This window comes from Ptiloglossa arizonensis, chromosome 4 (assembly GCF_051014685.1).
Source record: "Ptiloglossa arizonensis isolate GNS036 chromosome 4, iyPtiAriz1_principal, whole genome shotgun sequence".
NCBI lineage: Eukaryota > Metazoa > Arthropoda > Insecta > Hymenoptera > Colletidae > Ptiloglossa > Ptiloglossa arizonensis.
In genome coordinates this window covers 25,664,322-25,679,978 of record NC_135051.1, presented here as the reverse complement: position 1 = coordinate 25,679,978, position 15,657 = coordinate 25,664,322, and the positions used below count along the sequence as shown (strand labels likewise).

Genomic DNA, 15,657 nt, shown 5'->3' with positions numbered 1-15,657 from the left:
ACATCTTTGATAGAAACGTACGATGTTGATCGTCGATAAATGCGTAATCTAATTTTTATATTTAGCTGTAGATATGCTATCGTTATCTATGGAGTTCAATGAAGAATTTAAATTTCTTTTATTCGTGTTTGTGAAGATTTGAATTTCTTACAAGCAAAACTGAAACTAAGCACAATTATTAATTGTAATATATTATCAATTAGTTAAATTAATAGCAGTGAATGTAATAAGAATTTCTTCCCAAAAAAGGTACTGGTACTCACGTAACATAATGTCTTGTAAATGAAATATCATTTTACATGTTTTTTGTTAGATCTTATCCAATAATATTGTTCATACATTAGAGAAGCAGAATATTTAGCAACTGACATAAGATAAAGGCTTCAAAATGCTTCGTATTAAATGGACGCGCTATTAATAATTCTGAATATGAATTTATGCGAGACTGATGTGCATATATTTAATTATTGTACATTCAAAATAAAAATAAGTGGACATACAAACAGATCATCACGTGATCAAATTCTCATTGGTCCTTGTAACGACATATAATTATGACTAAGGGTGTAATCGAGGTCCATAGCAAAATAGACTAAAACACGAGAAAGCGTAACAAATATTTGAAAAACCAATTGTAAGATATCCATTGAAAAATTAGTGTAAAAATTAAAACCTTAAATAACAAATATTTGTGTACATAAATAGTAATTTATTTAAATTCTATTTTAATCTGTTGAATGCATAGCCCCTAGTTGTTCCCACTCAGTCGCAGTCATGTGGTTTTATTTACACAAAACCTTTCTGCAAGTTAAACTAAATATAATTTTGGAGAATTTCAGGAACGGGAAAAAAATATTTAAATGTGCCTGAAACATCAGAATTAAGAAAAGCATCTACGATAGTTCGAGGAAAAGAATATACCAACATGTGAAACACGGGAAAAGAATACCGAATTATATATAAAATTTATTTATTATCAGAAATTTATCGATAATGTATTTACAAAAATGATTGAAAAAACCAAACTATTCCTCTACAAACTCGTGCATTTTAACATAGATGGCCATACCTATATCCTTCTTACAGTATAAAAATCTTCTTTATTAAGAAAATAAACTTCAAACTAATACTAGTCCATAGATAAAATGTGGCAGGCTTAAGTTAATGTTCCTTATATTTAAAAAATTGTAAAACTACATATACACATAAAGAAAAAAGAATATGTGAATGTGTCGGTATATAGAAATTAGTGGCAATTTCAAGAAGTACAAACGAAAGCTATTTCTCTATAAACTTGGGCAGTTTGCCGTTGAGGTCGCAACATATACAACAAATTAAACTTCAAAAATAGTTCCATCTTTTTACCGCTAGATGGATAGATCATTTCCATTATCCACTCTTTTTATAAATAGAGTATCGATGGACTTGTGGTAATGAATAAATAAATTTTTCATTCTTTTCATATATTTTATTAATGTCGTAGAATTGTTTATTTTTTTCCTTAGATTATCGTGGTTACTTTCTTTATTTTTCAACATATATCTATTATTGCTCAGATAACTTTCCCGCCAGACTAGAAACTCTTCTACGTAAAGCGCACTTGATTCTAAGTACGATCGGTACAAAGATATTGTCGCGTTTCAGTTTCTGATTGGTAGAATGTGATTGAATGTATAAACTGATTGGTGATAATTCAACGTTTTTTCATAATATAACAAGTTGTTGTACCCATTACGTGGTACCATTGCCTGTAGTACTACTTTAAATTGAAATAAACGTAGCAATATCAACTTTATAACTATACAGTATCGTATAAGAGTAATGATACATGTTTAATCACGTTTAAAATATGAATTTGTAAAATTTGGTTAATATTTATGCTAACAGTGCGATTTGAAATTACTTTTCTGACGATAGTGTTACAATATTTTGACATTGTAAAGACTTGATTTGAATGTGTTTTCCTTTATTGAAAATATCTTCTTTTATTTAGAAGTTACAAAATTATATTGAAAAATGTCAGCTACAGCTACTACAGCCACCCTTCAGGCTGAGGATGAACTCGAAGAATATAATCCACAAGCAAAATTAATTAAAACTCTTGAAGTAAGTTGGTTCTTTAATATAAATAATTAGTAAGTGTATTTTATGACATTAATAAAATTCTAGAGCACATGCCATTTAATGAATATATTTTTTTGTTCAGAGGAATGGCATAACAGCAGGAGACATAAAAAAATTAGAAGAAGCAGGTTATTATACTGTAGAAGCTGTAGCTTATGCTCCCAAAAAGCATTTAATTGCCATTAAAGGTATTAGTGAAGCGAAAGCAGATAAAATTCTGCAAGAAGCTTCGAAGTTGGTTGTAATGGGTTTTAAAAGTGCTACTGAAATTCATCAAACTCGGTCACATATTGTTTTCGTAACTACTGGTTCCAGCGAATTAGATAGATTATTGGGCGGTGGTATAGAGACTGGCTCCATCACAGAAATCTTTGGGGAATTTAGATCAGGCAAAACTCAATTGTGTCATACCCTTGCAGTCAATTGTCAGTTACCTATAGATATGGGTGGTGCAGAAGGAAAATGTCTTTATATTGATACAGAAGGAACTTTTAGACCTGAAAGATTAATTGCTGTTGCAGAAAGATATAATGTTGCAGGAGATAATGTTTTAGACAATGTAGCTTGTGCCAGAGCTTATAATACAGATCACCAAACACAGTTATTAATTCAGGCTAGTGCTATGATGACAGAATCCAGATATGCATTATTGATAGTAGATAGTGCAACTGGTCTGTACCGAACTGATTATTCTGGAAGAGGAGAATTAGCTTCTAGACAAATGCATTTAGCTAGATTTCTTAGAATGCTTCTAAGATTAGCTGATGAACATGGTGTGGCTGTTGTTATAACCAATCAAGTTGTTGCACAAGTTGATGGTGCAGCAAGTATGTTTGGTGGAGATCAAAAGAAACCAATTGGTGGTAATATTCTAGCACATGCAAGTACTACAAGACTGTATTTACGTAAAGGAAGGGGAGAAACTAGAATATGTAAAATTTATGATTCACCTTGTTTGCCTGAGAGTGAAGCAATGTTTGCTATAGGTACCGATGGAATTGGGGATGTTAAAGAATAATATTAAGTTTACCTCCTATAAATACTTGTATCCATAAGAAAAAACTTTCAAATATGACTTTCTTTTTATTCATATATTACACTTTAAGGATATGTTACTTATTTTATTACAAAAATATTAAATAAGCAAAGGTAATGATTTAGTTAAGTAGTTATTACATACCTGAGATGGGCAAAATTCATGACGTTTACTTAATCAAAGAAATTTGATTCTATAATTTCAATTTCTATTTAAAGAATAATGAATAAAAATTTTGTCCATTTTTGTTCACATTATGTAAGTAAAAGTTAATAAAAAGAAATACAACAAAAAAGAAAGGAAAAACTAAGATAGTATTTTTGTATATACATAAATATAACCATAAGGAAATTCATGTCTGTTTTATATTTTTTATATATGTATGTTTGTAAAAAATAAAGTATTTCTTTTGATATCACGAATAAATTTATTACATTATTTTTTATTCTTCGTTCATTTTATATCCATATTTTTTGCTTTCATTCATCTTATATCTATTATGGTAACATTTAGATTTTTCACTAAAAGTTTTAGTAATAATTGAACTATCGAATAAATTTTGGATTTTGTTAGCTTAGATTTTATCGAACTAATTGGTATACAGAATAGAGACATGCATAGAAAGAGATGACCCTCACTACTATAAATTATTGTTTCTGTATATAGTCATCAAATTATATAGTTATTTTTTGTTAACGTAAATTACAATGTTCAACTTGCACACGTGGATTTTTTATCGACAAACAATCGTTTTCAAAAGAATATTTCAGCATTGTTTACGGCCTTTCTCAGTTGATTTTTATTTTAAGGGAAACAATATTCAACCAATTTTATCTGCAAATACAACAATTAAACATTCAAGACAAAAATTGAATTCCTGGTGGGTTATTTGTTGTATGTATCTGTGAAACTGTACAATAGATACACACGTATATGTTTAATAGAAGCCTAATCACACTTATTTGCTGACGTTTCTTGTAAAACGTCTTAACCTCAAACACATTTTGTAAATTATTCATTTTAAAATAGTGCATTCATTCGTATCTGTAAAAAGAATTTATACACGAGTTTGTATTGCATTTAACAAATATATTAAGTCATAAATTACAATTTTGTATTCTAGTGTAAAACATCTGTGCACAAAAATGAGTGAAGATACTTCCTTATTTGTTTTACCAAATAAACAATCAGTGATTTCTTTAGAATGTGAAACTGCATTTAATGCTCTAACAATAAATGAAAAACTATATGCACATTATTTAAGTCAAGCTGCATGGAATGGTGGTCTTATTGTGTTTATACAAACTTCCCCTGAATCACCATTAATATTTGCTCTTTTACATAAAATCTTTTTATCCGAAACAATAGATGAATTAAAGAAATCTGCATTGAATAGTGGTATTAGTGAAGATGAATTTACAGTAAGTGAATTATGATATATTTTGATATTCTTTTTTATAGTATTTATTTATTTCTTAAAATAATTATATATTTTCAGGCTTTTCTAGTATATACTTGTGGAATCTTTGCAAATGCTGGTAATTATAAGTCATTTGGTGATAGTAAAATAATCCCTAATATGCCTAAAGAAAAGTTTGAAACTATAATAAAAGTTTCAAAAGCATATAAAGATAATTCCAAGGATATTGAAGATATTTGGAATAAAATTCAAAATGTAATGTATTCAATAAAAGGAAAACTGAAATCTTTGGGACTAGGTGATAAAGGTGTTACAACTTACTTTTCTGCTAATTGTACAGACAAAGATGCTGAGTTAGTTAATGAATTTATGCAAGGAAAAGAATTAGAATCTTACAATGCAAGGTGTTTTAAAAGAATAAATAAAACTGCAGGAATTATGGATACATACGAAATTAGACTAGCTTCTGTAAAAACTGATAATGATTCTAATATTACATTACCAGAAGAAGTCTTTAAAAATGCTAAATTTAAAATTACTAGAGGAGATTACAGCAAGCTTTTAATTCCAGTTGTTGATAATCTACAGAGGGCAACAAAATATGCTGCAAATGAAATTGAAAAGAATATGTTGAATAAATATGTAGAACACTTTACAACAGGATCTTTACAGGCCCATAAAGATGGTTCTCGTTTTTGGATTAAGGATAAAGGACCAGTTATAGAAACTTATATTGGCTTCATTGAAACTTATAGAGATCCTGCTGGACAGAGAGGAGAATTTGAAGGGTTTGTAGCAATGGTAAAAAAGGATATGTCTGAAAAATTTGCTACTTTAGTAAGTAATTCAGAAAAGTTTATACCAAAACTTCCTTGGGGTAAAGAATTTGAAAAGGACAAATTCCTAAAACCCGACTTTACTTCCTTAGATGTTTTAACATTCTCTGGATCTGGTATCCCAGCAGGTATAAACATTCCAAATTATGATGAAATTAGGCAATTAGAAGGATTTAAGAATGTATCTTTGGGAAATGTAATTCCTGCGAATATGAAATTGGATGTGATACCGTTTTTAACTGAAAATGATCAAAATCTAATGAAAACTTACAGAATTGCTAGTTTTGAAGTGCAAGTTGGTTTACATGAACTTCTTGGTCATGGAACAGGTAAATTATTGAGGCAGTTAGAGTCTGATTCATATAATTTTGACAAAGGCAAAGTGAAAAATCCTTTAAATGGAGAAATAATAGATAAATTTTTCTTACCTGGTGAAACATATGATTCAAAGTTCGGTCCAATGGGATCTTCCTATGAAGAATGTAGAGCAGAAGCAGTTGGACTTTATCTATCCTTAGAAAAAGAAATACTAAGCATATTTGGACATGAGGGTTCTAAAGCGGATGACATAATATATGTAAATTGGTTGTCTTTATTATGGAATGGCTGTGTAAAAGCTTTAGAATTTTATCAGCCATCAACTGAAACATGGTTGCAAGCTCATTCGCAAGCAAGATATGTCTTACTTAGAGTTTGTATGGAAGCTGGTGATGACTTTGTTAACGTCGTTGAAACTGAGCCTGGAAAAAGTTTATTATTAACTCTAGATAGGTTTAAGATTCAGACAGTTGGTAAAAGAGCAATTGGAGAGTTTTTAACTAAATTACAAATTTATAAAAGTACAGGTGATGTTGAGGCAGCCAAAAAAATGTACGAAAAGTACAGTAAAGTACCTGCAACTGGACCACATCCATGGGCCCGATGGAGAGATATAGTTCTAGCCCGTAAAGAGCCCCGGAAAATATTTGTACAATCAAACACGTTTGTAAATGGTTTGTGTTTATTATTTTTATTTATTATGAAATTTGCCAAATGTATTAATATGATTTTATAATTTAAACAGGCGAAAAAGAAGTACAATTGAAAAACTATGAACCTAGTTTTGTTGGATTAATTCAATCTTGGATGGAGAGATTTCCTTCTGCAGAAACTTCACAAACTCTTATTGAACTTTGGGAAAAAGATAAAGAACATTTTATGCTTGAAAATAATTAATTGATTCAAGCATCAGTAAAACAATTTATTGTTATACTGATAATAATAATTAAACTTTTTAATTATATACTCTACGGTGTCTATATGTGTGTGTATAAACACACATATAATATACCTTATAAAGTTAATCACTTATGGTTTTTTTGATACATTCTAAAATACTGAAAATTGTTTGTAAAATAAAATTTGCGTTCAATTTGCATTTATTTTTTAAATAAAAATTTCATATATTATGATATAAGCTTCGAAGTATTAAAAGTAAAATAAATACATATAAGAAAAGTAAATAAAATATTTTATGATTATCCTATAAAGTAGGCGGACTATCATTTTATGTACGAAATTTAGATAAACCAACGCATTACACACATAGTGTGCTACAGCGTGGACAGGAGTCGTAATACTGCGCATGCTTTCATTCGCCAGATTGGCGGGAAAAACCTAAGGAACGTAGTTTACTAAGTAAAATGGTGTCTGAGAAGTCGTTAATTTCGTGCTTCTGTGATTTGGGTTGCGATGTTCCGGATAAATCTGTTGTTGATAGATGTAAGTTACTTATTAAATCGATTATTCATATTGTTAAAATATTAGCATTTTAACTTCTTATGCGAATAAGTTTATCGATTATTATTTTTTATTTAAAGTCGCTGCAACCAGTAAAGTTAAAATAAGTTTCAATAATTTGATATATATTCGTTGTTTTATAACAAAAAATATCCTTTGTACTGTTGTATATATTTTTTAAAATACAGTACATGGTAAAAAATGGTAACAACACTTAATTACTTTTTTATAACCTTATCCAAAGAAAGTCATCATTATCTTATGTACATAATTTAAGTATACTTTGATGTATTTATATATTATTTATGTACTTATAATCTAGTGTAAGCATTTTCATATTTGTACTTACATTCCTAATACACATAAGAATTGACAATATTATGTTTTTCATTCAGTTAATTTGTAGATAAAATATTTTCAACTAGGTCTTCAGCTTTGTCATGCTTATAGCATTGATGAAGAAACGTTTGTGGAATTATGGGTTTCCTACACTGTTTCATATTCTCTAAATATCAGTCCAACATTAAATGATCTTAAGAAAATGGAAGAGGAAGAACTTAAAAAAAACAAGAAAATTTCTATTGAAACAGTTTCGCATGCATCAAATATGGAAATTGATGTACAAACCAACCAAGAATTCACGTATCCTTTGACATGTTGGAATCAAAATCAAACTCAAAGAAAATCTTATTTCTTATTATTCCTAAATATTATCCTTACGTGCATCTGTTGCATACCATTATAACAGTAACAATGTTCTGGACATATACAGCAATGGACAATCTTCCTCACTAAAGGTAAGTTTTTATTATATCTATAAATTATTTTTTCTATCTGTTGTTCTTCCATACATTACACCATATCCTTTATGATAAATTACATAAATAATTTAGTTGGTGATATGTAATGACAAAATTATATTTTCTACGATACATTTATTCTATATATGTTAAATATTTCTATTCTTTAAATATGTTTTGCTGAAAAATTTTTATGTATAAATAACACATTATTTGTTGCAAGAAAAAAGTTGGAAGTTTAGTAATTTTAAGTGATAATTACATATAAACACGTTTCACAAATATTTTGTCGTACACGTTTCTCGAATTGAATTGACACTAAAATTTCGCATTTTTCATTTACGCGTATACATTGTTGAAATTCGAGCGGACTATTTTGATGATTTCAAAAGCTGCTTGTTCCCCTTATTCTCTCTTTCTAGAGGGAAAGGTCTCCACCCCTGTAATGGCCTTCCGGCATTGTTGCCAGATTTATGAAACTGCTCCGTCTTTACGAGTAATACAACTAAAATAATTATGTACAATGAAAGTTTTTCATAGAATTATTTTTAGTTTATAAATTAATATTTTAATATTATTGCTCGCCGCAAGTTTTATAGAGACACGACGTTTTCATATCGGTCAAAATATTTTCTTTATCTTTGAAATTACGTTACACATCGTGAATTTACTAAGAGGCTACCACTTGTCTATGGAAAATTATAATTAAATATCATATAAAAATATGATATTTTTCAATATTTGTGTTTTACATACATTTTAGACTTTCTTAAGTTTGTAGTAAATAATATGTAGTGCTTATGTACGTAAAATTCGTATATATCTGTATCTGCTACACGTGCATCATTCAGTAAAGGAATCTTTTAACAAAAAAATGAATGTTATCCAAATTAACAATTTGGATCCAACAGAAGATGTTACAAATCGTTAGTAGTTTTTTAAAAAACGAAGCCAAAAGTGCACTATATCGTTGGGACAAGGATACGTTTTATGTGAAACCTCAACCTTGGCATTGCAATGATTTACGTCGCTTTGGCAACACTGTCTTACATTCTTTATGGTCGATCTATGGTCTATAGTAGCAATGACGTAAGATTTCTACCTGTGGATCTAATTCTTCGTAGAACATTCAGGTTTCCGTATAACAAAATCGTGCGAAGACTAGAAAGAATATTTTTACCGCTATATTATGTTACACCGATAGAATGAACTATTTACTTGATTTAATGATGATTTTTCATGTTTTAAAATCTTCTGATGAAAATTTACACTTCCGATAATTTATTCGATTTCAAAGTAGAATAAAATATCTTTTTATAGGATTATTTTATTATCCTTTGTTTAGTTTTTGTTACAATTTTCATAATTTATTTACGATGTAAATTTTATTTACATTTAAAGGAACTATACGAAAATGCAACAAAAATCGATTAAAAAAATTAGAAAATGTTCAACATTTATAAACTGTAGTTTTTACTTCAAACTAATGACGTTTTTTCTGTTCGAACGTTCAAGTTCCAGATGCATATACTTTTTATTTGAATCCTGATTGGTGTTTTGCAAAGCAAACGGCCATTGTGGTGTATTTTAAATCTATTACATAACTTTTTTACATTACATTCGAACTCATTTTACCGTGGTTCATGCTTCCATCACTATTCTCATTCGTTAGCCTTTCTCTTCTGCGGAAAGTACATTTTCTTGTTGTATACATAATAAATTCTAACGAAATTGTAATGTAAGGTTATCGTTAGACATACGACATGTATCAGGAAGCAAAATATTGTGTTGTATATTGCTAAGCTTCACTATCGACGTCAAATGTTTACGGTATGGGTAAAATTTTCGACGTGATTCCCTCGGCAGGTGGTTTCTTATCCCGAAGCAAAGCGTTGTTGTACGATCTCGTCGAGGCACCGTAATTCCCGCCACAAAAATCGTCCAGGTAGATTGCCGCCATTATCCCCTCTCCATTCTCTCCCGTCTCCCACAAAGGACACTGTTCCATGGAGGGGGATAGACGGATTCATTCCTATTGGTGGAAAAAGGACAGCGTACCTCCTCGGAATCGCATAGGGAGGGGTTCTCCTTCCATCTAAGAGAGCTGACCAGATTTCTTCAAAGGGTACGATTTCAGTTTTCAAGGACCCAGACTCCATTATCATCCTGATGCGCGCGTGCGCGTGCTCTCATAGAGTTTTCCGAACGAAGCGTTGCTCCTTTCACGTACTCATGTACGGTTTTTAAGTTATCTTAAAATTAATCGGGTAATCATTTGTGAATTACATATTATGTTCTGTGCAATGAAATATCCGTTTGTACTTTCGAAAAAAACGCCGGGTGTAAGCGAACATCTCTCTATGGCGTCGAATCGACGACGCCACCGACTGTCTGTCAGCGCGTCACGCGGATTCAGAGTGTATCGTACAGTGGTTTGCCGGTTCATTGTGGAGTTTGCGTTCTGTTCGGGTCAGCTCCAAATTGTGATATTTTACTATTGTGACCATAGCGAATGGTTCATATACAGCGGTATATTCCAACGGGAGGAAGTGTACGATGTGGTGCATTACACGTTAAAACGGTTGACCGGAGCGTCGGCCATCATGGAATTCGGTTTGAGTGAATTTCATACTCGAAAGTCATTCCGCCAATCGTATAGCGCCTCGCGTCACAACGACCTGTTGCTATTGCTACTGGCTGTTACCGCTGCCGCTATTGTTCGTGTTTCGATTTCTTTCGTCTTTTTTTGTTCTATCGGATCGGTATGATGAAATGTAATTGTACGTTTATCGTGTGAAATCGTGTCAGATTGAGCCCATAAGAACGGAATATACTTCGCTTCGGGTAAAGTTTCGTTCTTTTTTGATCGTTTCTTACAATCATGTGATTGTTGCTTATTAGTTCGCTTTCGACATAGGAAAATTCGCGGATAACCTTGTTGTACTTTACGCTCACATGCCTGCTCGCATGCGTGTACGTGTTGAGTGAGACTAGCATTGTGTGGACGAAAGAGGGAGAAAGAAGATCTCGTATTTGTGTGCGAGTGTAACGCGCCCGCGCGCGCGTGCGTGAATGCCGTCGACCGTTTCGTTGAGTCCTGAGCGTCGCGTCGCTACAACCTGTTGCTTCGTTGTGTCCCATGCGTCTTTCGGTGTCGTTCGTTTCTTTTGAGATTTTCTCAAGGTCTTTCGTGCAAAGGCGATCTCTTCGGCTATCGAATAAGTTTAAGGTACTATACGCTCTTCAATTCGATATATCTCTATTGCTCGGTGTTACGTATAATTTCGCGCTAGTGATATTTTGTTCATGCACACGCGTATATCAATGCAAGCGCACGCATGTGACTGTGTTGCGCGAGCGCCAGCGTTTATACGCGATACGATTGTTTTAAGGCCGCGTACACTATCGTTGGTAACCCTGTCTTTGATTTACGTTAAGGTTTACTTTGCTTTACTCTCATGCATACATTCGCACAAGGGACGGTGTAACTGGAAGGATTTCAGGAATCGTTTTATACCGGACAGTTTACAGCGGAAAAGTATCTTACAAATCGGCTATGTCCGTATAGTATCGTCTTAACATTATTTGCAACGATTACTCGGCACGCGTAAGGCCCGTTTCGGTTGTGGTTCTTTAAAATTACAGTGTACAATTATCATAAATCGTTCGTTCGTTTGTTCGCGCGCGTCGTACAATCGGTTTCGCTGGTCGATGAATGATCGATTTCTAAATTGTCAAATAACATTCGATAACACGATTGTCCTAGGCTTAAGCTAACTATGGCTTTCTTGAGCAGCTCTCGGTCGGAAAGATTGGTTCCTTAGGGAGCTGTTCACGTCTACCAATTAAGTGTAATTGACCAACAACCGACAGTCCCATCTCCTTCCTCTTTCTTTTTGCTTTAATTTCTCGCTCCTCGTCGTTCTATCTTGCACGGGGTATGCGAGAAATTCGAAGCGCCTACTCGAAGAAGAAGAAGAAGAAGAAAAAAAAAAATAATCGATACTCGTGCTTAAAAACGACTCGAATCCCCAACGAATTATTTCCGTGGCTGGTTACAACTGTATCTGGTAAAAGCCTCGCGTTATTTCCCACGGTATCTTTGTGAACAGTGGGGCGAAAGATTGCCAGGGGCGGCTAGTTCGTGGAGAGAGGGATAGAAGGAGAAATAGTCTCCTCGGCCTGCTGCTGGTGTGTTACTCGTCGTGAAAGAGGGGGAAAGGGAACATAGCTAGGCTCTCGGTGATCGACCCAAAGTTTTACATGATCTGGTACAGCAAGTATCGTTCGAATGAATTATTCCCCAACGTTCGCGTCTCCTCTTAACGTTCGAACGAGTAGCAGTATACATATATATATATATATATACGGTGTAACTCACGCTTCTGCGAGTGGAATTGAGAATATTATTTTTCGATCGATTCTTTTCGAGAGAATACAAGAACATTATCGAACATCGGGAATAAGTCACGGGAGCTTTCTCGAAGGAATTTTAAACAGACGAGGGAAACTCGTGGGTTGATCGTCGTCGAAGAAAGACGAGTTTCAGTTTTAATGCGATAGTATCGAACGCGAACTACAAGAAATAGTCCGAACTCGATTGAAATAATGCGTAATAACGCAAGCGGGAAGAACGGTCAGGTTAACACAACAGTTAACCTTTCTCGTTGCGTTGAACTCCTGAATGCGAGCCACCATAACTATTTATATTCCTTCATTGTACGCATTATTAATTTAAAATCTTTCCTGCGTTTACTTCGAAGTCTTTTTTTTTCGAAAACTGTAGCGTTTTTTTATAATACGAGATCGTGAACAGGTGAACAAGATGGGGGCGAAGAAAATGCGAAAAATTCCTCCCGAATTTGCCAAATGAGTGAAGGTCTAGTGCACAGATGATTTAGTTGTGACTAGATCCACACTCATTAAGCACGTTCGGGGTCAAACATCGGAGCTTTGTCGGTGATTGTGAAGAAATTTCGTACGATAGTTTCGTCGTCTTTGGATTTTTTTCGTACGTTGAAAAAATTGTTTGTTCGAATGAACCGAGTACGGCGCGAAACAGATGATTCCATAGACGAGTATGAATGTGGTGCACGTTTCAATTTCATTTCGTGACTAGATACATACTCGTTTACGGTGGTCTGTGTTTCTCTCGGGACATTGTGCGATTTACTTTTAATTCTCCCGATATTTTTTTATTTCAGGGAACCGCGGTTGATTATTATTATTATTTTAATACATATATATACACACATACACATATATATGAACGTTGGTATAATTTATTTTGTGTCTTTCTCTCTTTTCTTTTTCCAAGCAAATTAAAAGAGTGAGAAGCCCGACGACAGAAACCGGAAATGAAAGTAAATTACGAGCGGTGGACCAAACGTTTTCGCCATCAACCTACACGTCAAAAGTGTAAGCGGAGCATTATTTGAAAGGACAGTAGAACCTCGATAGTTGCAGAAAAACAGGCTTGAAAATACCTCCGTGTATCGAGATTCGTGCGATTATCGAGGTAATCGATTCAATAAGACGGAGCCCTACACAATACATCCCCACTGTACCGTGGATCGTGCTTCGAGTTCTCGCGTAATCGTCGCTCTCTTACTAGCGATCCGTTTCTGTCTCAAATGGATGATACTTCCAATTTCACTTGTTGTTCAGGGACCGTTGTTTCTGCTTGTCAACGCAACGCAATAGTCAGTGTTTGCACGTAAGTGTCGAGGTTCTACTTCGTCGGAATAGTCGACGAATTAAAGCTAAAAAATAAAAAAAAAATAAAGAATCGAACGAGCTACGAGATTTACAAAATGCTTTGAACGGAAACGAAATTATTGCTTACGGAATGATCTGATACGTTCGCCTGCGATTCGGAATGCCGATCCAGTACATTGTAATCCTTGTTACAGAAATGTGCCCAATCGTGCCCCAAGTACGACCGTTAGAGGCAAAGTTCTCTTGCATTTCGGTCCAGATGTACATTCTTGGAAGAAGCGGAACGAGTATGACGTATCGATCGTTAAGGCCGATAATCCTCACGTACCGAAAGATGTGGTATACATGTACGAAATGCTGTCCAAACAAGAGGTAGCTCTCAGTAGCAGTTGTGAAAGTTTTGGTGAGCGACTGTGCCACATTTGGAACGAAATTGGACCCACTAGTTCCAACGTGCGTTACGTGCGAAACGTATTGTCCGTGAGCCAAGCAGCGTTTAGAACATGGGGCAGAATATTCACCATAATCGATAAATCGTCCGGTATCAAGACGGTGATGCTGGAAGGCTGCAAGAGGTCCACCGGTCACAACAACGCGCCTATTGTCCGGTTGGATCTCAGCGGTATCAAGCATTATTCGGTTTTTCCGGGCCAAATAGTCGCGGTGGAAGGTGTCAATACTACAGGAAACGTTCTACTGGTGAACGAATTGTTCCTAAAGGGATACGCACCGTTGGCCGATGCTCCACAATTATCGAAAGACTTGAGAGTGTACGTTGCGATCGGTCCGTTCACAACTACGGACAATTTGAACTACCAACCGTTATGGGATCTAATGGAATGTGTCGTCGAAGACGAGCCAAATGTATTGATTTTGGTCGGTCCTTTTATAGAGTACACCCATCCTGAGATTAAGAACGGCACCTTGAAAGATACTTATCAAGACTTTTTTGATAAACTTTTGTCGAGAGTTATGCAATGCTTACGAGGGTATACAATTTGTTATTGAACGTTACGCTAGGAACAGATCCACACGCTTCGTAATTTTTGTTCATAATGATTCTCTGTAATTTAGGCTGTCCACGCGTGTTGTATTAGTATCGTCCAATCGGGACGCGCATCACGATGCAGTTTTTCCGACACCGGAATTCGAGATATATACGAACAAAATTGGATCGAGCACTGCGAATCTGCATTCTATGCCAGACCCGTGTATAATAAACGTGGAAGGTTTGCAAATAGGAGTAACCTCTGTCGATACTCTCAGACATCTAGGACAGCAAGAAATATCGTAAGTTCATTGGCATAGCTAGGCGACACCGTTGAGAATTCGTTTATAATAAATCATTTTTTAGGAATACACCTGGCATGGACAGACTCGGCCGTTTAGCCGATCATGTGTTGTCCCAAGCTACGTTCTATCCCTTGTACCCACCTATCACGGGTCTGAATCTCGATACGACGCTTTGGAAGAACTATGCTTGTTTCGAACGACAACCTCATATAATGATTTTACCCTCTGATGTTAGATACTATGCCAAGATAGTTAACGAATGCCTCGTTTTAAATCCGGAACGATTGCAAAAATATATCTACGCCAAATTGTGCGTACGGCCGGCCAGTAACGGGAAATGGGACCCGAAAAATGTATCCTGTGAGATTGCGAAAGTTTAGATTTCGTTTGTCAATGTACTTTCTTTTCCACTTTACATTCTCTTGCGTTCTCTTGTTTTAAATACGACTGCAAAGAACAATAATAAAAGCGCGGTTTTACTAATTTCTTACTCGACCATTTTTTATTAAATAGGTGATTTTTATTAGTCTTTACTCCTGGTATGATACTCTCATAACGGAAGTATGTACAGCGTTTGTTTTGTGACAACTCGCAGTTTAAAAGTATTTTTTTGTTTTTATATTTACTTGGTAGTGAATATCGGAAGAAAAA

General features: G+C 34.2%; 3 protein-coding genes across 5 annotated transcripts; all 3 read left to right on the top strand.

Annotated features, from left to right (window-relative positions):
* Window positions 1–1,775: 1,775 nt before the first annotated feature.
* LOC143145592 (DNA repair protein RAD51 homolog A) lies at window positions 1,776–3,346 on the top strand. The gene is made up of 2 exons (XM_076309113.1): window positions 1,776–2,106; window positions 2,207–3,346. The coding sequence occupies exons 1-2, from the start codon at window positions 2,017–2,019 to the stop codon at window positions 3,140–3,142; spliced, it is 1,026 nt and encodes a 341-aa protein (XP_076165228.1). The 5' UTR covers window positions 1,776–2,016; the 3' UTR covers window positions 3,143–3,346.
* Window positions 3,347–3,853: 507 nt separating this feature from the next.
* On the top strand, window positions 3,854–6,782 carry Dppiii (dipeptidyl peptidase 3). 2 transcript variants are annotated; one of them, XM_076310611.1, is made up of 4 exons: window positions 3,854–4,040; window positions 4,284–4,581; window positions 4,659–6,408; window positions 6,480–6,782. In XM_076310611.1, the coding sequence occupies exons 1-4, from the start codon at window positions 3,868–3,870 to the stop codon at window positions 6,629–6,631; spliced, it is 2,373 nt and encodes a 790-aa protein (XP_076166726.1). In that variant the 5' UTR covers window positions 3,854–3,867; the 3' UTR covers window positions 6,632–6,782. The 2 variants fall into 2 exon arrangements, with proteins under 2 accessions (XP_076166726.1, XP_076166727.1); XM_076310612.1 differs by having other exon boundaries at window positions 3,920–4,054.
* A 155-nt stretch (window positions 6,783–6,937) lies between these two features.
* Window positions 6,938–15,650, top strand: Dnapol-alpha73 (DNA polymerase alpha subunit B). Of its 2 annotated transcripts, XM_076310613.1 has the most exons (7): window positions 6,938–7,177; window positions 7,621–7,837; window positions 7,944–7,992; window positions 13,313–13,413; window positions 13,908–14,702; window positions 14,788–15,003; window positions 15,068–15,650. In XM_076310613.1, exons 1-7 carry the CDS (start codon window positions 7,099–7,101, stop codon window positions 15,384–15,386), a joined length of 1,776 nt encoding a protein of 591 aa, XP_076166728.1. In that variant the 5' UTR covers window positions 6,938–7,098; the 3' UTR covers window positions 15,387–15,650. The 2 variants fall into 2 exon arrangements, with proteins under 2 accessions (XP_076166728.1, XP_076166729.1); XM_076310614.1 differs by lacking the exons at window positions 6,938–7,177; window positions 7,621–7,837; window positions 7,944–7,992 and adding an exon at window positions 10,866–11,224 and having other exon boundaries at window positions 15,068–15,646.
* The last annotated feature ends 7 nt before the right edge of the window (window positions 15,651–15,657 follow it).